At 49.7% G+C, this 23,898-nt stretch overlaps 1 protein-coding gene and 1 long non-coding RNA gene across 2 annotated transcripts in view; one reads left to right on the forward strand and one right to left on the reverse strand.

The window, feature by feature from the left end:
- Spp2 (secreted phosphoprotein 2) lies at positions 1-22,295 on the forward strand. The gene is made up of 8 exons (XM_047547227.1): positions 1-160; positions 240-364; positions 6,560-6,682; positions 7,681-7,788; positions 13,253-13,307; positions 13,980-14,030; positions 16,117-16,206; positions 22,185-22,295. The coding sequence occupies exons 1-7, from the start codon at positions 100-102 to the stop codon at positions 16,194-16,196; spliced, it is 603 nt and encodes a 200-aa protein (XP_047403183.1). The 5' UTR covers positions 1-99; the 3' UTR covers positions 16,197-16,206; positions 22,185-22,295.
- Positions 18,792-23,898, reverse strand: part of LOC124981049 (uncharacterized) — a 10,875-nt gene continuing 5,768 nt past the window's right edge. The window contains exons 2-3 of the long non-coding RNA XR_007107908.1: positions 22,017-22,313; positions 18,792-19,001 (exon numbers count right to left, since the gene is read on the reverse strand). This is a non-coding gene — a long non-coding RNA (uncharacterized LOC124981049). The remainder of the gene's footprint in view (positions 19,002-22,016; positions 22,314-23,898) is intronic.

Here is a 23,898-nt window from a genome sequence, read left to right on the forward strand (position 1 = left end):
GGGAGCAGCTGGGTCACAGTTGATAAAGACTCGCGCTCTTAGGAAGAGCTGAGCCACAGAGAGACTCCCCCGGACTCTGACCAAAGTATTCTTCCCAGAATGGGGACGGCCCTGAAGGTGCTGGTGCTGGCCCTCGGGATGGACTACTGGCCTTGCTCGGGTAAGGAGCTCGCAGGGGCCTGCTCTTGGGGCCGCACAGCCCTCTGGTCTCACGGTGGCCGGTGTGCTTGTGTGTCCAGGTTTCCCCGTGTACGACTACGATCCCGCCTCCCTGCGGGAAGCCCTCAGCGCTGCGATGGCCAAAGTGAACTCTCAGTCCCTGAGTCCGTACCTGTTCCGGGCCTTCCGGAGCTCCTTAAAGAGAGTAAGTGCCCCGTCTCCACGCTCCCGTGCCCTTGAGCTTCCGGTCCTGTCCTTGGCCAGTTTGTGGATGACCTCTTTGGTCTTATTTTTCTGGTTTTAAAAGTCAACCCCGTCACACTGATCCCTTGGGACAGAGAAGGGACCTCATTACAGTTTTGTTGCAAGGCTCCGGAGTGGCTCTGTGCATCCTTCCCTCCAGCCCGGCCCTGTTCTCTGTCCGCGGCCTGCGGAGTGCTGCTCAGGCTCCGGCCGGCCCAGCAAGGCTCACTCAGTGGAAACGAGCCTCCTTTCAGTCCGGCGCTTCTGCTCTGAGTGCTCGTGGGAAATGCATCCCGGCGTTTGAGTTGAAGACGCCACCTTCCTTGTGAGTTTGTGAGTTCCTGTTTCCTAATAGCCTGGAGAACTGGAGTGGAAGAGGACTTTCCATGGGTTTCCAATGGCCAAGTCTAGAAAGGCAAGGGACAATGTAAACGGTCCTGCAGAGGAAAGCGAAGGACAGGCCTCCTGGCCGCCCTCCTTCCCGTCCCTAGGCAACTTCACTGCCTGGTCGGCATCTTAATGGGCTCTCAGGAGGTAGGGACAGAAAGGCCCTCAAGCTAATCCAGGGAAAGGAGAGACTGTGGGGTTCTTTAAGGTTTCCTGCCAGAGCCACATCTGAGCAGCCAGGCGGCACAGCGGCAGCGGCGGCAGGGAGACGCGGCCCAGCCTCCAGACCTCAGCCGGCCTGGCGGCCCTGGCTCTCCCTCTGCCTCTCAGTCCCCTGCTCTCAATGCTGGGTCCCTCCTCAGCTCACACGTGGCTTGTTCCCCGTTACTCAGAGCGCACGTGGTCTGTGGATTCCTGGCCCCATCTTCAAATACAACACAGCCAGCGGGACCTTCAGAAGCTGCCTCATCTCTTTTCCAAATTCTGAGTTGATTAGTTGAGTTGTCTTAGTTGGCGTTCTAACTGGATGGCAGGTCGTGAGGGAAGGGCTAATCTTAGTTGGGTGCTCATCCTGCCCCTGGCTCCCATGGTCAGAGCAGGGCTGTGTAGACCTGGAGGCTGTGGTGAGCAGGCCCTGCCAGGTAGGTGTGGCCAACCGCCGAGACCAAGCCCGCCTGCCGGAAGAGAGCTGGGTCAGGCTGGAGACTCCTGCCAGCTGTGTTGGCTTCCAAATGCCACTTCCCATGGGCATTGATTGGAATCCCCTTGTAGTGTTGTAGAATCCACGTCCCCTTCCAAGCTTGAAGATCAACAGTTTACATTTACTTGTAATTTAGCTATTGCTTTCTACAGGACAGAGTTAGTAGTTAACTAAATGAATAAGGACATATCCTAGGAAGACTGATGAGGAATATCATGGAAATCCAGCCTATGGGGATGAGCTAGTATGAGGCTCAGGCTAGCATGTGCGCCATCTTGGTGTGGCCACAGAATTGAGCCCAGATACACGCACCAAAAGATGCATTGCGGGATGATGTGTGTGGTCCCTGCAGGTACTTAAGTAAGAGACACCTGTCTGTTCAAGTATCCTGCTCTCCTACCTGGAAGTTGACCTGTTTTTGCCTGTTCTCAGTGTTTAAAGATTATTCATGTTCATGGGTCAAGCTACATATAACAAGTCCTATCTTTGAAAACTCATTTTTTTCTCTTCCATTTTAAGGAAGACCCTCCTTCTTTGATCTCTCCTGGCGAGACTTCTTTCCTCTTGGAAGCACTTCTCATTTTGCTTTACGTGGTGTGTGTCCATCATGTCTTTCACAAACACACTACAGATGACCCCAACAGACCAGTTCTCCATCCTAGTTGGGTGAGGCATGACTTGAGCAGTGCTGTCTTCCTTACTCCAACTTTGACCTCAGATTCACCCAGGCTGCTTCCTAAGTGGACACAAATGGAGAAAGGAAAGGTGGACCCGGGCCCTGTACTGGGGACAGAGAGTGAAGAGGACAGATTCTACTGAGGAGGGGGGAGAGGCAGTTCCTTTGGGAGGGAGGAGCAGGTGCTGTGGAGAAGATCAGCAGGTAGAGGCCTCATGAACGGAGTAGGTGTTTTTTTATAGCAACAGAAAACAGACTAAGACACAGACTAAGACAACTGCCAACCTGGGTCATGCACCAGTGTCTCCCCAGTCCTGACTTCTCCCTTACACCCCACTCCACCCAGCAGCCAGAGAGATGGATGTGGCCAGGCTGGGGCTCCAGTCAGAAGGGGAGCATCTCCACTGAGTCTGTCACACCTGAGTTAAGACTCCCTGAGTGATAAGAAGTGAGGCCGTGGGAAGACCTGTAGAGGGAGGTTTGGAGAGTGCTGGGCAGAGCCACTGGGAAGGCCCAGCCCCAGAGGACAAAAGGGCTTGGAGAGTCTGGATCCCTGCGAGCCGGTGGTGAAAGATGGGAAGGGAGCAAGGTCAAAGAGTTGAGCACGAGTTGGGAACTGAGGTCTTGATTTTGAAGAGTTAGGGCCACAGGTGGCCACGGAGGTTTTAAATGGAAAGACATTTGCATCGGGAGAGCTCTGTCTCAGTCAGCGTGGGGTTCTACAACAAAGTACCATGGGCTGGGCTAATTATGAACAAAAGAAATTTCTTTCTCACAGTTCTGGAGGTTGGAAGTCCTAGATCAGAGCACCAGAGAGCCGGGTTCTGGTGAGGCCATTTCCCAGGTTGCAGGAGGCCAAGTTCTCACGGGGTCTTCACCTGGCAGAAGGAGAACTAAGCTGCGTCCCTGGCCTCTTGTAAGAACGCTAGTTCATTCGTGAGGGCTCTACCCGCAAAGCCTTCTCATTTCCTTAAGACTCCCCCTCCAAATACCATTGCAATGGGACCAGGGTTTCAAATCATAAGTTGGGTGAGAGTGAATCAGTCACTGTGGTGCTGTCTCTGGCAGGTGTAGGGAGAAGGTACAAGGGAAGGCGTGGAGACTGGGGCGATACTGGTGTGGAACCCAGGGAGACGGGCGCTTAGTCTGCGTCTTAGTTCATGTTCTGTTATTATAACAAAATATCTGAGACTTAATAGTTTATAAAGAAAAAGGGTTTGTTTAGCTCAAAATTCTGGAGGCTGAGAAGTCTGAAAATCTGGTCAGCATTTGGTAAGGGCCTTCTTGCTGCCTTACCACAGTGGAGGGATCACACGGTCAGACAGAGCAAACACGAAGATCTCACTTTTAAAACAAAGTCACTCCAAAAATGACACATTAATTCCTGAAGCGATGACTCCACCCAGGAGGGTAGGCCTCTCAGCTTCCAGTCACCTCCCCAAAGGCCCCACTTCCCCCCATATCCCCATACTGGACACCAGGTTCCCAGCACATGAACTTTCGGAGGACACATTTGAAGAAGAGCAGTCAATTTCCTGTTAGAGTATAGCAGAATACCTGAGGCTGGGTAATTTATAAAGAAAAGAAGTCTATGTGGACTCATATTTGGATTTGTATTTTTTTTGTATTTGTATTTGTATTTTTTGTATTTATTTGTTTTTTTTTTTCTAAATTATTCTTAGCCAGTCATTTCTGTTCACTACTCTTTGTCCATTAATAATGGATTCATTTGAAAAACCTAATGATTACTGTGTCACTTCTCCAGAGAAACAGAACCAGGAAGGTTCAAAGCTATTGCTAGGGTTGGAATGTGTCCCCAAAGTTCCAGTGTTCAAAAGCCCCCAGTGCAGTCGTTGGGAGCATCCTTCCCGAGGTGACCAGAGCGAGAGGGCTCTGCCCTCCTGACTGGACCAGCCCATCGCCGTGGGACTGGTGAGCTGTTGCAGGAGCGGGTTCCTGGTGAAAGGGTGGGTCTGCCCCTCCGCCTGTCTCGGGGGTGCTTCTTTCTGGCGATGCCTCCTGCCTCGTTGTGGTGCAGTGAGGAGGTCCTCCCCAAGGGAAGCCCTCAATCCCAGACCTCGCAGCCTCCAGAACCGTGAGAAGTAAACCTCTCTTCTTCACAAACTACCCAATTTTGGAGCTTCTGTGGTCATGATATGAAATGGACTTAGAAAATTGGTTCTGGGATGTGCTGTATGAAAGACCTGAAAGGTGGAAGCTGCTTTGGAGCTGGGTAGTGGGTGGAGGATTTGAAGAAGCAGCCAGAAAAGGCCGAGACATCCATGAATGGAGGATTTGGAGGAATTTGTGGGTGGGTGTGCTCAGATGACAAGAACCACCTGGAGAGGCCGGATCTCAGGTTCTCCTAAAGGGTCTAATAACCAGAATGTTGGTGGACATGTGGGCAGTAAAGGTCCTTCTCACAAAGCCTCCGACAGATGACAGTATCGAAGGGACTGGAAATCAGAGGGAAGTCAAGCTTGATATATTGTTTCAAACCACTGGGCTGGCTCATAACCCTTTCCTAGGACTTAGCGGGATGCAGAACTTAAGAGAGACAAGTGGGGTCATCTAAGAAGAAGCATCTCAGCCGCAGATCATCCAAGAAGCCATGTGGCTTCTTTTGGTCACTTGCAGTAAGAAGAGAAGACAGAAGTGACTTAGAGTTGGCATTCATCGTTGAAAGGGAAGCAGAGCAGAAATCTCTCAGCCTGGTCATGGAAAGAGTTAAGAGGCAGGCTCAGGAGAGACTCCCAAGAGGTGGCCAAGCGACTGTTGGCAAAGAGGCTGACATGGACAGTGAGCCCCCCGGTCGGCGCTTTTCTATCTAAAACCCTTCCCGAGGGCGGCAGGACCCAAGCCGAGGGTCAGCGTGTCTCTCCAGCGTCCTGTGAGTGGTTCCTCCCACCCTCATGTCGCTCCAGCCACAGGGCTGGGCTTGCCCCGCCCCAGGGAACTGGCTCTGCCTTTTCCTCCCCTGGTGGGCGGGAACTCAAGTCTCAGCTTACCTTTTCCTTATTCTGATTTTTCTCGTTCTTTCCCCACATAGCCCTTCCTGCCCCACCTCCATTGCTGTGCTGCTGTCTCAGAGCTCGGCACCTCTCTGGAGTGATCTGCCGAGTCTCCCCCCGGGGTTCACTGCGTGGCGCCCACTCTGGAATCTGAACCCCTCTGGTGCCGCGCCTGGGAGGCTTCACAGACCACGGTGCTTCTGCGTCCTCTGAACTTCTTGGATTTGTCAGGAACCTTGGAAGAGCCCCCCACAATCCTGTCGTTGATCGAAAGAAGTAGAAAATCATGTGTGATGGTTCATAAGCAGAACCGCTCACACAGGAGCCAGAGCTGGATCACGCTGTACACAGCAGAGACGCACTTGTTGCTTAATTACTTATTTCAGTAATTATTAAGAAACAGAGCATTCTTTCAGGAAAAATGACCTAAAAATCCATAGGGTTGATTCTCACCCTTTGTGGTGTTTATGGTAGCGCAACAAATCGCCATAAGCACTGAATCTGCAAAGGCTGGACCGTTGCTCCTCAGGGAGCACGGGGTTGGGCTCCTGCAGGACTCGGGGCGTTTCATGACCCACTAATTTGTACCCTTGGTTTTGTGAGTTCCTGTTCAAGGATGGCTGGTTCGACATGCACCCCAGATGCATGAATACTGAGCCCTCTGCCAAGAGCACCGGGATCCCCTCAAACACGAGCGTTTTCCCCACGGGGCATGTCACAGAAGCACTGTGGTCTATCGAGGGCTCCCGGGCGCTCAGCTCCTTTGCTGGTACCCTTAGGAGTCCTGGACAGCTCTTCAGTACTAGGTTTCAGGGGCCAAAATGATCCACAAAAAGCACCAAAAATGCAACAACAAAATGAAAAACGCGGAGCTGAATAGACCACACAAAGCACATTAGCTAGCGGTATTAGCACGGAGGAAAAAGGCAGAGCATCTCAGTCCGGGAACATGCAAGCTGCACGAGTCCAGGCATGACGGCGGAAGCACAGCAAGTGTCAGTTTGGGAGTTATAAATAAAGTGCAGTCACTGGACGAATCACAGCAGTGGAGTCCGTGAATATTGGGTCTCGCCTGTCAGTGTAAATTTCCGGAAGCCACATTGCCTTGGGGAGGACACTTACATTCTGACCTCATTTTTTTTTTTTCATGACAATAGAATTGTATTGGCTCATGTTTGTCCAGAATACCATATGACTTTGGTAAATCACCCTTCCTCTCTGGTCTTCGGAATGAGGGGGTGCCGAGCTGACCACTAAAATAACTCTTAACTTTCGTGGTGGGTGATTCTGTACGTGTTTTCTCACTGGGCAGAGGGCATCCTGTCTAGCACTGGGGTCTTTATAAACACATCTGTTGTAAACTGATGTCTTGTTTTTGGGAAGGTCAATGTTCTGGATGAGGACAATGTGATCATGGATTTAGAGTTTGGCATTCGAGAAACTACATGCACGAGAGATTCTGGAGCAGATCCCTCTACCTGTGCCTTCCAGAGGGGCTACTACATGGTAAGTGTGACCCCCAGAAACTAGTGTAAAGAAGAGCCTCGTTCCTTCCATGACCCAGGGGCTAATCTGCAGTCACAGAATGAATGTGGCCAGGCCTGGATGGTCCCTGGCCATCCCGCTGTGTTGCCCCAGCACTGCCTGGAGCAAGCAGTGTGCTCATGGTTGAGGACGCGGGCTCTCAAGCTGGGGAGTTTGTGGTCCTGAGTGATTTTGGAAAGTCCTTTGGCCTCTGGTGCCTCAGTTGATCATGTAAAGTGAACACAAAGAGCCCAGCACTGAAGTACGACTCCCGGCCTTTTTCAAATTCTGCTATAAACACATGCAGACTGCAGAGCACGCTCCTGGCTCGAGTCACGCCATGTCACACCACGTCACGCCGACCCTGGCACACTACGTCTCCCTGTGGGGTCAGCCTCTGTGGGTCCAGGGACACAGCATGCCGGTTTCTGTTTCCCCAGTGATCAGCGCAGGGCACGTCGCTCATTCCTTCCTGCAGCAGGAACCCCTTGAATCTGGGTCTGTTTCTCATGGGGTTTGCGTTCGGACGCACAACTTCTCTGGGCCTTGGTCCTTAGAAGGGGGCTCACTGTTTTATGGTTCATTTCATGAAACTTTTCACTGTGACTGTTTTAGAAAGGACCCAAAGCAACGTATCCCAAGCATCTCTTTCTAACAAAATCTGTCTTTACCACTCGTGTGTGTGTGAGTGTGTGTGAGCGTGTACGGGTGTGGTTGTTCAAATGAGAAGGATTCAAGGTGCCTGCTCAGCGCTCCAGAACAGGACGCATCATGAGCTTCCCAGACTCTCGTCACTCATCAGACTCCCGAGAGAGAGTTCCAGATTTCATTTGTTTCTTCTTAGGCCTTCAGAAGTTTTCATCTGGAGAATGAAATGCATTTCCCCTGCCTGCTCATTTGGGGAAGGCGAGAGTGTGGCCAGCGAGTGGCACAGAGGTCAGCCCTTGCCGGAGCTGTGACTCCTCTCTGGTCTTTTCCAGCCCGTGGCTGCCTGCAGAGGCACGGTGCAGCTGTCAGCCCGGCAGGTGCAGGAGGCCTGGGTTCACTGCCACTGGGCCTCCACGTCCGAGTCTGACAGCAGTGAGGAGGTAGGTGTGCCGCTGGTCTCCTTTCAGACCAGCCTCTTGGGGGCTGGGTGGGCCTGTGGTGGGCAGAGTGGCTGGACAGGGCGGCTGCAGCCTCAGCAGGCCTGGGAAGGGGGAACCCGCCCGGGCGGCAGGACCATTGTCCACATCTCTGCGTCTTCCAGGTCCTTTTCCATTCTCTCTCCCTCTCCCTCCCTCTCCCTTTTCCCTTCCTCCCCCCACTTCTCCCACCCTGAGGTTTGGGACCTGGTTTTAAAGCAACGATTAGCAGCTCTTCAGTTTTAGATCTGGGTGTGTGGCTGGGTGGACGGAAGAGGGGCATGTTTGCTGGTCCAGTGTCCAAACCATTCACTAGACCTGCAGTCCTGGTCGGAGCACCTGGTCTCCACTTCCTCGCCATCTGCAGCTTCTTCACCTGCTAAATGCCAGTAATAAAGCCCTCCCTGTGGGTTGCTAAGAGGCTCCAGGGAGCTGATGGACATGGAACCTCAGCTCCAGAGTCTGGCACAGGACAGATGGTCAGTGAGTGGCAGAATCCTTTTTTCCCTTATCACATTAGAAGTGACTTGAAATAATACTGTACATTAATAGCATACATTTCTGTCTTGAAATTATATTATGTGTTTTCTGTCTGTTTATTGACTGGTTTTCTTACTAGACTGTACAACTCCTGTGGGCAGGGAATGTTTGATATCCGGTAGATGCATAGTAAATATTTGCTGAGTTAATGCAACTGGGGAAGAAATGGTCCGAATTCAGTATGAAAACGAGACCTCTTGACTCCAAACCAGGGATAAAGACATTGCTCTTACATTATTTGTTCATTCAAAATGGGATGGTATTCTTGACAAGTACTCAAAAATTTTTCCACCATTATACAACTGTATCTGTCTAATATATTTCTCAGCACTTTCTATTTTTATTCAACTTTTGAAAATTTAATTCTGTAGTGAAAATTATATTAGAAGAGTATAACCTTTCAAGTTCAGGAACTACACATTAAGGTTTATGTCCTCATATTATTCACCTTGCCACAGGGTGACTCTTTGGTCTGGAAGTCCATTTTAGAATTAGGAAGCAATGAACTTCTTATTGCTTCGGATGCTGTTCTTGGTGCAAAGGGGAAATAAAATCCGGTTGCGCGTGACCTTACCGGCTGATCTCCTGCGCACTGGCAATGCTCGAGGCTCAATTCCCAAGTCATTTCTGAGCCTGGCGTGATACATGCTTTAAGGATGTTTTCTTGGTGCTGGGACGAGTGCCAGGGGGCTCCTGATCCACCCTCTTACATGCCTGTCAGCCTTCACAGCGTCACACCTGTGGCCCTGTCACCCAGAACCTAGGAGCACCGAGCGTGACAGGAGTTTTCCTAGTATTGGTTATGTGGCTTATGTGGGGGAGGAGGTGGGGAATGAGACAGGCAGGTGCTAGTCCTTGTGGGGTTTGTACAGTGATGTGGGGAAAGTGTCCAGCGCGTGGGAATCACCCTGACCACGGGCAAGCATCTGGGTGAGAGGAATGAAGGCCCAAATGGCAGGCAGACGGGGCTGCCCAGGAACCACGTCCAAACTAAGATCCGGTCTGTGGACAGATGCCAGAACAAAGGGACGGGTGAGGAGGGAAGGCAGGAGGGGCTTTCCAGCACAAGGAAATCATTTGGGGATGCCCAGAAATGCCCAAGAAGCTGATGGGCTGAAATGGACAGAAATCCATTAGGACTGGAATAAACAAAATGTAGGGGGGTGGGCACAGGGGGGGACGGAGATGAACAGCAGCCGGTGCAGGGGGACCTCAGGGTCCGGCCAGGGGAGGTGGAGCCTGTGGTCACATCTGCCGTTCCTGGCCTCCTCCTAAGGCTCACGGGACATACGGAAGGGCTTTAGGGAGCAGGGCCGGGTGTGTGTGAATCAGATCAAGAATGGCTTGGCGCTGGGCGGAAGCACTATGGAGAGCTGGAGTGGCAGAGAGGCGAGAAGGAACGCTGGCTGGGGTGGGTTCAGCAGTCAGTCAGGGAGAACCGATTCCAGTTCATTCCATGACCTTCAACACAAGCAGAGACCTTCAACAGTGAGCAGAGGCTCACTGAAGGAGCCTCTTCCATCTTGGTTGGGCAAGTCCATTCTGATTGTGCAACCCATCGCTCTGTTTCGACCTTCTAGCTGCGTGGTGAGATCATTCTCTTCTCTCCCAATTCCAGGTGTTAAACTCTGATGTTAAACTATGTCAGCCTCTGGAACAAGAGGAATTTGAAAATAAGCTCTTAGGTTTCTTGCTCTCCATATTAGGGGATCATGAAGAATTATGAGCAAATTAAAAATAAGAGATTTTCACACATTAAGGAAATAGTATAAAAGAAAAAGAAGAGAACAGATTTAAAATAACTCCTGGGAACTCTGATATGGATCTCTTTTTAAATTCTTATTTTAAGTTTTAATGGGCAAATAATAATTGTACATATTCATGGGGATGCAATGTAATGTTTTGATCTAGGCATGTATTAAAGAAAGATTTCTTACGTGAAAGAAGGAAAAGTTAGACAGCTGTTAAACACTTCCAGTGAAAACAGTGATATTTCAACCAAGAAAGACCACAGACTAGGATGAAGTTAGTCATGGAACAGATAAATCATGGTTAAAAGTAGAAAATAGAGGAAATAAAACTAAATAAGAAAACCCCAGAGTATTGAACATAAAGATCATTTGAAAAACATATGTAGAATATAGAAGGACTTCCAGAGAAAGGAATGTAACAGCAAGAAAAAAGAAAGCCAAGAGAAATAGTCCCCAAACCCCAAATTATGACTGATAAAGACTGAAATCAAGGGGAAAATATCTGGTAAGAATATAATAAGTGAAGCGATCCTGAAAAACGAAGTCTGAACTTTCCCTTACCTGTTTCTAAAAAGAATGATGACTATAAAGGAATTGAGAAAAGAAGTTTCTAAATTTGTAGACATTCTGCTCCTCACCTTAACACGAGAGGCATTTGAATTCGTGTTTCTCAGAGGAGTCGTAGCACACAGGCCTCCAGACGGCACGGTGTGGAGCCCTCTGCCTGCTGCCGACCCTGGCAGGTGGACGCTCCTTCACCTTCTCCAGGCTCCTGGAAGACAGCTTGACTGTGACACGCTTCTAATTGGGAAGGGGGTACGTTTGGCCAGGGTTCAACCAAGAGACCCAAAACCATCCAGAAGAGAGGAACCAAGGAAGAGTGACAGCCGCAATTCTCAGCTCAGGGAAGGATTAATTTATTTGCTACTTTCCATTTCAAAGGATAGCAATTCAAAAAGGAGTTCAAGAAGACAGAAATGGGCTAAGCCAGGGAGGTATAATGCCCTGGATCTCATTCCAGAAAGGGGGGCGGCTGGCCTCAGCTGACTCACCCAGGAGTCCTCACCCCCATGCCCAAGTTCTCCTGTTCTGTCCCGGCCCTCCTTCCCTCCTCCTCCCCATTCCTCCTCCTCTCCTCCTCCTCCTCCTCCTCCCTCCCTCCACACTCCCTCTCACTCCTCCTGCAGAAGGGCTTTCTCCCTGGTCAGGAGTCAAGGACACAGAGCCTCCAGATTCCCCACTCTGAGCTTGGAGGACGAGGAAGCGTTGGTCATCTCCAGTTGGAGGAATCTCTTGGCCTCGCTCACGCTGGCCTGTCTTAGGTCATGTGACGTATAGCTCTTCTGTACATATAACTTTACTGTTGGTTTATTGATTGAATTGATTTCCTGTGTACAACATGATCTTCCGAGGGAGGTGGGAATTGAACCCAGGGCCTTGCACAAGCAGGGCAGGTGCTCACCACTGAGCCACATCGCCAGCCCTAAGGTGCTGCTTTGATCACCCTCAGATGACACCTTTGCTGAGATGTGATTCCCATTCAACGCCACTCACAGCTTCAACGTGCACCGTTTGGTGGTTTTGGGAGATTCTCCCGCCTGTCACACTGCCAGCACTGTCTAAATTCGGAACACTTCCTTTTCTCCGGAAAGAGAGTTCTGGAATGAGTCATTCTCTATTCCTCATTATTCCCCAGTCTAATAGGTCACTGATCAGTTTTTTGTGTCTGAATCTTTCCACTCTGACCATTTCATGTAGGTGGAATCATACATGACCCTTCATGACTGGCTGGTTTAACTAACCCCTTTTGGGGGCTCATACATGTTGTAGAATGTATGAACATGCTCATATGTAACCTTTACAAAGGAATGGAAGGTACTTTATTTCTTTTTATTTTTGAATAATTTTCCATTGCATGGATATGCCACATTTGATTTATCTGTTTATGCATTGATCAACATGGGGGTTGTTTCTGCTTTTTGACTATTGTGAATAATGTTCTGAACAGTCATGCCACATTTTTGTGATGGTATGTAATTTTAGTGTTATTGGGAGTTAACTGCTGGATCACATAGTAGCTCTTTATTTAACTTTTGAGGAACTGCCAAACTGTTTTCAGTAGCAACTACACCATTTTACATCCCTACCAGTAGTGTGTGAGGGTTCTGCTTTCCACACATTCTTGCCAACACTTGTTATGGTCTGTCTCTTATTTTAGCCATTCTGGTGGGTGTGAAGTAGTATCTCACTGTGCTTTAATTTTCATTTTCCTAGCGATTAATGATCAGTCATTTGTATATCTTCTTCAGAGAAATGACCATTGTAACTTCTTCCCATGTTTTAATTGGGCTCTTTACCCTCTTACTGTTGAGTTATTCACAAATATCTTATCCTACTTCGTGTGTCTTTTCACTTTCCTGATGACACCGTTTGTTAAATCTAATTTTTTTCTTTTATTGTTTGTGTGAGTCTCATATTTAAGTCTGATCCATTTTGATTTGATTTTTGTAGGTAGTGTGAGGAAGGGGTCTAATGACATTGGTTCTTACATGTCCTTTCCAGTTGTACCAGCATCATTTGTTGAAAAGACCATTCTTCCTCCGTCAGATTATCTCAGCATGTGCCCTCTCCCCAGGGTCAACCACCTTGTGGGGGCCGGGCCACTCCCTGTGGCAGTTCAGGAAGGAGCAGGCAGCAGGCAGGCAGGAAGGTGACTTTTGACGACTGTGTGGACGTCAGTGGTTTCATCTGCTTGTAGATGTTAACACCTTGTTCTACTGAGGAAACCCTGGGACCTTCACAGAAAGAAAACACCAAAATTTGCTCCAAATTTAGTTTATTTGCAAGTTGAAAGAAACAAAATTTCATTTCTAATCTGCAACATTTGGAAGTATGTTCCAAGTCACTGAGTTTGAGAGTCAATTTAAACTTCACTCAGTAGCTCTTCCCTGTGTGCTTTGTTGAACATGGTTGAACATCACATGGAACCATTTCATACAATATGCATCCTCACTGCATTACAAAGCGTTGTATCTCAGGGTCCTCTGGAGAATATTTGGGATTTTTTTAACCATATATTTTCTTGTTTTTTCTTTTTCATGTGCTGATGTCTACTGATGATGATTTCATTTCCTCAGATGATTTTTGGGGACATGATGAGGTCCTATAGAAGGAGAAACAATTATCTATTTGGTAAGCTGAGAACTGCTCTTTTTTCCCTGGAAGCAACTGCATATTGCCTTCCTTTTTTGTGAGTCATTTAAAAGTAGAGACACCTATGCAGAGCCTTCAAACAAGCACGCTGGTACAGAAAATCAGCATTTCATTTCACTTTTGCTCCTTTCTTATTACTAAATAATAATAGTAATATGATCACCCCTCAGGTGTCCCTCTTATTTTTACCTAGCTTTCCCATACATAGTCCAGTGACCTCAAACCCCTGCAAACAGGTCAAGGATGCTGTCATTTGAACACACTGTCCCTCCTGGTGCACAATCTGAGTTGTAGGGCCTGGGTGTGCACTGATGTGCAGTGTGGGAATCAGGACTCACCGCATCCGGCAGGGGCTGACCTCTGTAGTCCCCACCGTGTGACTTGAGCTGACCGTCTTTGAGTTGGGGAGAAGGTTCTTCTCTTCTTCCTTCTCTTATGGTCTCTTATTTGAAATGGGATCAGGCTAGTGTTCTGTGATTTAGGAGCTGTCTTTATGTCTCTGATGCTTTATCCTCTTGGTGCTGATGGTGACAGAACTCTTTGGTGATCTCCTGAAGCTTCTTTGCAGTTTTGTGGCATCATTCACACAATACTAGAACATTCTGGAAGTGGTCAGAGGAGTCTTGTCTTATGACTGTTACTGTATTACAGGTCTCATTCCTGAGGAACCCAGAAATGAGCAATTTTATGATGGGTCACTTGGTAAGTGGCTTATTTTCTTCTGTCAGACACCATCAGATCCTTTTCTGATCAACACAGACTGTACTAATGTCATTTCATAGGAGTCAGACCCTGTCATACAAAATATTTTAACTGAAAATGAAGAGTAGGGATGTAGAAAGTTGCTTTGCAAATGATTGGAAGGGTAACATTGTGGCACTAACTCACTTAAGAGTTACCAGGAATTGAAATGTCAAGTCCAGCTGAGGAGGTCAGCACTGGCCTTTCTTCCTGCCCCTCCCAGAGCAGCCTCTGAGCAGCCCACACTGATGATCTTTTTGCCAGACATGACCCACCCCCTCAGGAGCGGTGAAGCTGAGTGCCGTCCCCTCCCCGTCACACCAGCTTCCCACTGAATCTTGGCAATCGCTCTGCAAACCGGCTGAGCCCCTGCTTGTTCAGGTGAGGACGCGAGAGAACTCAGGGTGCCACCTGGCGTACGCGGAGGCTTACCCCAGAGAGGGCTCACACCTTTCCCCACCCCAGGGGAGGTGGCTCTGTGTCCACACCCTTTTGTAGGTGAACAGACTGAGGCTGGGCTAACTTGCTCAGGCCACACTGCCAGGGTAGGACTTCGGTCCAGGCTGTTCATGGCAGACCAGGCTTTGAGCAGGTCGGTCTGACTCTGTTCGATTCATTTTCTAGAAGACCAATGAAATTTATCCCATGTTCAGAGTCTCCCATTAAAGTGCATAACACAGATACTCATATTGTGATGAGCTCAGTGTCTGAAGATTAGGCTTATGATGATTTATTTGAAGTGCTAGGGCTTAAGCCTGAAGCTTATTTCTGAAAAATGCTTCTTTTCCGCTTTGGGAAAATATACAGTTCCTTTAGGTGTGACCACTGCTGGAAATGTTCTTTTAACATTTGGGAATTATCTTCAGAATCTCTGGCCTATTCTTTTGCTGTGGTAGCAAATACTGGCCCTTGGTATTTGATTCTGAAAATTGCTAAAAGCTGTTTGGAAATAAATCTTATAAATCAGATTAATAACCAACTTGGGTAGCTTTATCTATTACTGTGTATCAAAATTTCCCAGAAGTTAGCAACGTAAAACAACAATCTTGATCTCCCAGTTTCTGGGGCTCAAGAACCCAGGGGCAACCTAGCTGGGTGGTTCTGGCTCAGGGGGCAGGTGGTACAAGGAAGTTGCAGACGTGCTGTCAATGGGGGCTGTGATCTCAGTCGAAGCTTGACTGGGGATGGGGGATCCACCTGCCAGCGCTTGCACGGGCTTGTAGGAAGGTCTCAGTTCTCCATGGGCTTTGGGCCTGAGAGCTACGGTTTCTCACCATGTGGGCATTTCAGTGGGGCTGTGCGAATATCCTGCAAAGATGGCGGCATTGCCCCAGTGACGATGGAGAGAGAGAGAGAGAGAGAGAGAGAGAGAGAGAGAGAGAGAGAACATGAGTATGAGCAAGGGAAGGGGCACTGAGAGGTGCAGTCTTACATAACCTCATCTTGCAAGTGACAGATCTCTGCTCCTCATGAAGACCAAGCCTGGCCTGGGGGCGGGTACTGCTGAAGAGTGTGACACCAGGAGGTACCCGTGGAGGCTCCCCCTGCACAGACGCCATATGAGATGAGAAATGTCATATGGACCTAGGTTAACGGGACTGACCTTTCATGTGTCTCAGAAGGGCTCTCTAAGCCAAATCCTAAACAGGCTTGGGCCTTGGTGGCATCACTGAGGCAGACTCTGAGCCAACTCAGAGGCGGCTGTGAACTTGACACTTCAATTTGATTCAGCAAACGTGTCTGGCAGGCTCAGGGTAGCTCCTGCAGGGGACTGAAAGAGAAAGGTGGCAGTCCCTGCCCTCGGTGCTCCAGGAGTGGCTGAGACAGGTCCCGTGTGCGAGGCAGTGGGGGAGAAGCGCTGGGCTCTGCTCTAACCCGAGGCTGCAGGGAGCCAGGGGACTTGGAGAGGAAGGCAAGTGAAGGGGCCCGTGGGTTCTCTTGGCGGGAGGCTCGGACGCACGATCCTCCCGTTGGTGTACCGTCCCTAGTCTGTGTTGTCTCAGATCATCACGTGACTGACGGCCCGCGCTTTCCTTTCCACCTCTAGATCTGAGGAGTTTTCCTCCTGGATATAGAAGGAACCCGAGCTACCGGCCCAGAGCAAGAGTCAGTCCTGGCTTTGAGTAACAGCCCTGAGGTGAGGGAAGCTGCGTGGGGTCTGTGGAAACAGAAGGGACTTGGCGTGACTGCCCGAGGCTGCTGCCCCCTGGTCCCTGCAGCTTGCTGCCCAGGCCACCCGCCCTTCCTCCTGGGTTGGCCTCCTCCAGTTACTGCCGAGCCATGGTCTCTTGAGTTCCCTGCGCCCTCCCTCGACCTTCCAGACTTCTCCACCTCAAGAGCGACATCCAAGGAGCAGAGGACAGCCCCTTCCTCTGACCGTCTCACCCCCACCCTCGCCTCCCCCTCCTTCCTGCACCACGCTCCTCGGTCCTCGCTCCTCGGCACCATGTGCTCTGTGGTCGCTGCCTCTGCCTCCTCACTTCTCTGCTTCTTTGCAACCCAGAGTTTAATCCTTCAAATGTGTGACATCCGATCTGGTTTCCCTTCCTCCATCTGTAACTTAAATAGCGGTGACCCTTTGAAGGAGCTCCTCAGCCCAGTGCTGTCCCTATTCTTTAGACATTAACTGTCACCGATGTGTCTTCCAACTTGTGTCTCTTACCAAGCTCTGAAGGACCTCCAGGCCCTATGTCAACTGCCTGCGAGGTGCAGGTGCGGGGGTCTCCTGTGGCCTCCTGAAATTCAACCTTCTGCCCAGTTCCCTTTTTTGATTGACGGCATCGCTAGCCACCTAATTTGCTCCAGCTAAGAGTCCTTGGGGCCTCACTGATCTTCATCCCAGCATCCACAGGGGCTTGATTATTTCCCCCCACCTTTTCTCTGCTACTCCTTTCTGCACACCACCCCTGAGCCCCTGATTGCAGTCTCGACTGGGGCCCTGATCGCACGCTGCCCACCTGGCATGCTGCCCTCAGGTTGTCTTGAAACACAGAGGAGATTCGAGTCGTCCTCCGCTTGGGGATTTGGAGGCTAGCTTCACTTGCGGAGAAAAGCAGAGGTGTTCAGAAGCCAGATGTGGAGCCCAGCAGCAGAACAGCCGCACATCACCCCGGGGCTGGGGGGCTGGAGCCCAAGCTGTGCTTTATCGCCCCAGTGTCTTGCCAGGACGTAAGTTCCCAGTGCCCAGGGAGCAGAGCCAACAGAGCTAGGTGTGTTTGAAGACCTCCAGGTATTAAGGGAGCTTCATGAGGGCACATGTGAAAGGAATTTCAAGATGCAATTACAGATGTTGATTCAGTGTGTGGTCGGGCTCCCAGTGCGCGTGGGCGCGCGCACACACACACACACACACACACACACACATTCTCAACACACACTTGCAGTTTCTGTAACACTGCAGACTTTCAAGCATGAGGTCTGGATGCCCTGGTGTGGCCCTCAGTGGCCCCTAAGCCTCAGCAGTACTGAATCCCTGCAGCTCCTCCTGCTGCAGCTGCCAGATCACCCCAACCAGCTGCCCCTTCATTCAGGCCATGGCTCAGTGGTCACTTCACGACGCCACAAAGCACCAAAGCCAAAGGGTGACATCCCCCTGGGGGTTTCCGTAGCCTTGCCTCTCAGGACTCTGCAGCTGCTTGTTTCCTCTGTGCTTCGGGCTCTGCCAGACTCCCTGAGCGCAGGGCTCAGGAACTTCCCTGCCCTCCTCCCCCCGAGCCCTGCATGCAGTCTGGGACACTCGGTACATCAGTGCTCAGCAAATATTTTTTGAGTGGATGATGAAATGCTTCATTTTGGGTTCTTGAGAGATTTTTGCAAAAAAAAAAGTATATATATATATATATATATATATATATATATATATACACATATATATATGAGTCAGGCGTAGTATAATTAATTTTTAACCACTAGACTTAAAAGAAGTCAACTGACATTTTACAAAAATAGAAGGGAACCTCACCAGCAAGGCCGTCTTAGATAAGGATGCAAATGGTAGATTTTCTTTTTCATCTATGGCATGTGCTAAAAATAAAAACCAGCTTCATTCTGAGATCAAGAAGCTCTTCATTACGAAGAAAAATATTCATCATATTTCTTTTTTTATAGGTGTGCATTGCTTTTTTTTTTTTTGCCTCATAGGGCATCCAGGCAGCAGGGAGGGTAGAATTCTCAAATGGAATGCCTGTAGAGTGCTTTAATAATACAATTGTATAGCTAATAATTAATAATATGATTACATTGGGTGTACGTGTACATTCATGTATAGCATCGTAAATGCATCACCTGATTTTGGCAAAGAAACTGATCCCCGGAAACATGTCTTTAGAGGCAACACAGATTGAAGACCAAATGTCGCAGCCCTGACCTGATGCTTGACCTTGCCTGGAGTCCCAGTTATGTCCCTGCACAGAAGGTCATGACTTTCAGCAGGGCTGATGTCTACACTGCTCTGGGTTTCAGAATCCAAAAATGAGGCTGGTAAGGGCAGCGCAGGGGATCCAGTGAGAGGCTGATCCAGAGGCAGGTGGAACCCAGGCCTGGTTTTGAGTCTGCTCCCCACCTGGCAGTCACCCAGCCCGGGACCTGTCAGGACTCGGTTTCTTCAAAGGATTTTTGCCATGCTTTGTTTACTTTTGTTTTCACTAGACCATGAAACCCTTGAGGTTTGTTATGTTTATTAATTATTTTAGTTTAATAGAAAGTAAAATACTATATGTCCACATAAAATTATTAACAACAGTCTTTGCGTCAATTTCACGATGCTAAGAACAGCGTGTCCCAGTCGGTCAGGTTGAGAGGAAGGCAGGAATAAGTGCCAGACGGGAGCAAGGTTGCTGTTTTCAGACGGTGAGTGGAGCTCTTCCTCTGGGGGGCGCTCTGGGGCCGAGACAGGCTCACTCATCATGGGGTTCTCAGAGTCTGACCCAGGCCCTGGAGTGAAATAGGAGCGCAGTGTTTCTATGATTTAATAAACACCATCCTAAGGTTCTTTAAGGTTGCTAGGAAATGATTTAATACATAAGTAGGTGGTGAAATGCAATATTTGATAAGATCGTTCTGAACTTTTTAACTTTGAACCTGATGGTGAGAAATATGGAGAACCAGTCCCCACCTGTCATGTCGAAGGGATCTATTTGAGGGTGCTGCACTTTCTTGGGGTCTGTAGCTGGAACGGTTCTGACTAATCAATTATGTAGTGGCCAGAGACCCTCAGAACCAGGCCTGGCCTTCCTCCAGGCTGTGGTGTGGACGAGCATGATTCCCAAGAGCCAGAAAGTGGCAGCTGTGCCCAAGGCCTGTGGTCAAGGAGCGCATGGGGCACAGAATCAGCCCGAGGTCATCCATTCGCTCAGTGAGTGCTCACCTAATGCCCACCTGTGCCCGGGGTCTGTGCCAGGGCCTTCACCGCTGCCATACACCGCCAGGAAGCACTGCAGAGGAGGCTTTATTTTGCCACCTCTGCTTTAAGGATGAGGGAGTGGAGGGCGTAGGGGCCCTGCTCAGGTGCTGGGGTGGAGATTTGGCTTCTGAGGCTGGTCTCCAAGCCCTCCTCCTTCCTTCCTGTAATAGTCTTACCTGCACGTTTAGAGTGGCATACGAGGGCAGAACATCAAGGGCTGTTTGCCACAGTACATCTGTTTGTGTTGGGTGGAACCGGATGTGTCTTTGCCAACTGGAAGGCAAAGGCCGTGACGGGGAGAGCTGGCAACTTACCTGCCCACCCTCAGCCACGTAGGGGGCCTGGTCCCTAAAGGCTGGGCCACCAGGTGGCTTGATGAGTGATTTCAATATTCAGGGCTCAGACTCATTAGTGAAAACCTCCTCTCATGGTCTCCCCTGAGAGCCCACCCACTGAAGGGAGCCGGGTGCCCCAAGAAGATGGGAAACATCCAACCGAGGCTGCAGAGGCAGGCCCTGGCCATTGGCCACGCCCTCACGCTCTGCTCTGCTCTGACAGTCACTCACTGCACACTCCCACCAACTGCGTCACCAAGTACAGATGATCCTCATGATGACTGGAGTTATGGTCTACTGATGTCGTGGATGTTGAATTAGCGAGTAAAGAGTTATTGCTCCTGTGGAAATACGGAGTTAGGGTAGAGCCTCTGGTCACCTGCTCCTCAACGGATCAGTTCACGACCTTGTGGTACACATGCTTCTGCTTAGAGCCCTCATGTAGCGTATTTCATTGACTCATTAACATTGAACTCATGGCCTGCAGTATTAGAACCCACGCCTGAAAGACGCTCATCACACGTGCGTTTTCTCCGTAAGGCAGCCTCCCTGCACAGCAGCACTAGGCAGAACTCTGCTCGAGGCCATTTAGACAGCAACATCATCAACAAAATAGCAGACATGCATCGAATAGCACTAAACAGACCCGGAACAGGGCTCTGTTCACAGCACGAGAGCTGGAAGGAAGCCCCCTGTTGCCTCGGGTGACCCCAGCCGCCAACAGTGGGCGGGACCACTGGGGTGTTTGCCACGCTGTGTGTCCAGGAATGAAGGAGAAAGCAGCCTGAGCAGCTCTGGGAGACGCAGTGAGTGCTAGTGAGTAGCTGCTTTTGGAGCACAGAGCCCGCACAGTGAGGGCTCCTCAGGACGGTGCCCTGCAGGGAGCTTTGCCCTGGTCTTTCCTGTCTCTCTTGTTCCCATCTCATCCCATCTTTTAAGACAAGCTGTTCCCCTTTGCCGCCCCAGGGCCTCGTCCACTCCTCTGCTGCACAGCAACCCTTCCTGTATGGTGACCTCCTCCTGGTTACCTCCCCTGCCCACATCCGCCCTTCCCCTGCTGACCCTCCCGGCCCCGTGGGACACTGGCGACCCCTGGGTTCCTGACATTCTCTGGCCCCAGGGATTTTTCTCCCTCTGCTGACTCTCCTTTCTGGCCAAGCCTTCTTCCTGTTCTTCCTGGGTCCCTCGCCTTCCTTCCCTGGTGACAATCACCAGGATTTGGACCTTGACTCTGCCTCTGCTGCTGCCTTCTCCTGTCCCAGGCACCCCCAGGGCTCTGACGCCCCCTGCTCTGGTGACCCGGTCACTCTACTTGAACCCCAGGCTTGAATGAACCACTGCTCACCAGACACCACACTGGAATATTCCATATTGAGCTCGGAACCGGGCTTTTCCCTTGGGAACGTATCCAGCTCATCCTCCCAGTTGCTGGCCTGAAACAGATCGGTCTCTGACCTCCCCTTCCTTGTCGGGGGGTCGCCCGGCTCTGCTCATCCTTCCTCTGAGCTGCTCAGGGCGCTGTCCTCGCTGCCGGGTCTGCCCAGCTCCAGCCTGGGCTTCTCCAGCCGCTGTGTGTGGTATTTCCCCACAGCCTCACCTGGTCCCCCACAGGCTCTCTCATGCGTGGACCTGACACGAGTCCTCACCAGCTCAGGGGCCTGCTCACCTGAAGGATGAAGTCTCGGCTCCTGTGCATGAGCACCTCCCGCAGCAGTGTGGTCCCTGTCTGTGTCCCTGGCTGCAGCCCTGCTTCTCTCTGCCCCTGATTTGCTTGGAGGAGTCTCCTGCCCCTGCCCCAGCCCGCCCTAAGTGCCATTGTCTTGCTTTGCCCTTCCTTGGGATGACTGCACGCAGGCCTGTTTGGAATTGCTCCGAACAGGCCATCTCCTCCACTAGCTTGTGATTTTTCTTAGCCTGGGGCTACGCCTTTTTGATCTTTGTAATTCCCAATAAGCGCTTCACACGTGGGCGTTTACTGAATGGAACCGTGGATGAGGAACATTCCCCTCTCCAGCCCCGGGCCACAGATGCCCACAGCAGCAGACAGCTCCGTCTTTGCTGCTTGGACCAGTGCCTTCCTTCCCAGCCCCATGCCACGAACACCTCCTTAGATGTGGGCCAGCACCTCACTCCAGGTGTCTCTCTGGTCCTCCACTTTTGGAGACGAACTTCAATTCTGGAAGGAAGTCTCTGTCCCCCTGAGTTCATTACCTCTTCTTCCCGCAGGGGTCCCTTGCTTCTTTTTGGCGGATGGTCAAGGAGCTGGCTGCTTTGCACAGTTGCTCCAGTCTTCGGGATCTGCTCTTGAGCGGAGCCGGGAGTCCTGGGCCCCTGGTGTCACCATTTCAGTCTAACTTTCCCTTCCTCCTCTCTTAACAGCAAAACACGCACGGAGGGAAGAGAAGTTGCCGAGAAGGAAGACACAGCAAATGGCATGACTTCCCTGGTGATCAGCTGTAGCCTGTAATAAATGCTTTCGTTTCCTCATGAGACTCTTCCTTTTATTGCCTGATATAAAAACAATAACATTAACTATCAGACTTTTAGATGAGACACTAAATACATGAGCGTTTTAGTATTAGTTAAGGATTTGAGGAGCTGAAGACTCATGAAGAGACTCTGTTTAGTGTGTTTTCAACTTACAAAGGTTGCAAATTCCTTGTTATTAAAAAAATAAGCAGTCTCAGGCGGCTGCGTGTCAGAAGAGATCTGTGCCTCCTCTCGTGTCTAGTTTTAATGTTGAAAAGATCACCCATGTACCACAACAGTGCAAGATGTTAATAATGGAGGAAATCGGGGGCGGGGGTGGCAGGGCACAACCCTTTGTGCTTTCTGCTCAATGTTCCTGTAAAACTAAAACTGCTCTAAAAATAAAGCTCAGTAATAAAACATTCATCGGGAGGCTAAGGAGTAAGAAGTCATCACCATCCCCATGAAAATACTGTCACTGCTTTCCCCTTCGAATCTCTTGATCTGGGAAATCAGTAGTGAAGTGAACTTTCCATCCAAGTAGGTTTTGCAAGGAGGGTCCCGTGGGAGTGAGGTCCGTGTGCTGCAAGCTGCCTGTTTAGAACTACACCCTGATCTGGGTACATTTGTGAGGGGCCAAGGGATAGTGCCAGGGTCTGAGGACAAGAGAATCCCAGGGTTCATCAGGGTCCCTACTGGGACTGACACCCATGTCTGTTCCCAAGGCTTGGGCTGAAGATGGTGACAATGATGAGCCTTGTCACCACCGTGCACCTGGGCCTGGACACAGAGGGGACTGGTCAGTGCTACAGTGGGAAGTCTTCACACTGCACTGTACAGGGTCTGCCAAGCCTTGTCCCTCCCACACTTCTATTTCCACCCAGGACTTTCCTGTGTGTTCTCATGCACTTACTTTAATTCAAATTGAAGATCAGATTGTCAAATTACGGAAAGTTATCTTGACATTTTAAATCTAGTCAATTACATCAAATTTATAGATCCATTCTTACAACAATGACATCTTTAGATTTTCGAGTTTTATTCTGTGTGACTAAGGCATATATTTCCAATTATTGGACTCTTACATCCCCTAATAAGGTTTAAGAATTTTCTTTTATGTGTTCTGCATATTTCTGTTTAAAATTGTTCCTTGGGATTACTCTTTTGGCTATTATTATTATAGGGATCTTTTACCATTATACTTTATGATAAAGACTGATTAATCCATTTTAGGTTTTGGGCCTGGTTTCCTGCTGAAAGTCCTTATTGTTGCCATTAGATTTTCAGATGATACTCTTGAGTGTTCCACGTGTTCGTTCATAACTTTCGTAACACTATTGATTTCGATTTTCCATTTTTGAAATGTCACCTTTTCCTTTTCTCCATTTTCTTTGGTGAGCACACGCCAACAGGCTCAGCTAACAGTGGGATGAAAAGCATCCTTCTCCCATCCCTTGCTTTGTCAGCATTCTAAGCAGCATTTGAGTGTTTCACTATTAAGTACAATGCTGGCTTCTGGTCTAGTGTGGGAGCAGCTGTATTTCTAATCATAAGACTGTGTTCTTCTACTGTTAGAGTTTATAACATAAACTCTAACATGGATTGAGTTTCGTCAGATGTATTA

The sequence above is a fragment of the Sciurus carolinensis genome, chromosome 3 (genome assembly GCF_902686445.1).
Source record: "Sciurus carolinensis chromosome 3, mSciCar1.2, whole genome shotgun sequence".
Taxonomy (NCBI): Eukaryota; Metazoa; Chordata; class Mammalia; order Rodentia; family Sciuridae; genus Sciurus; species Sciurus carolinensis.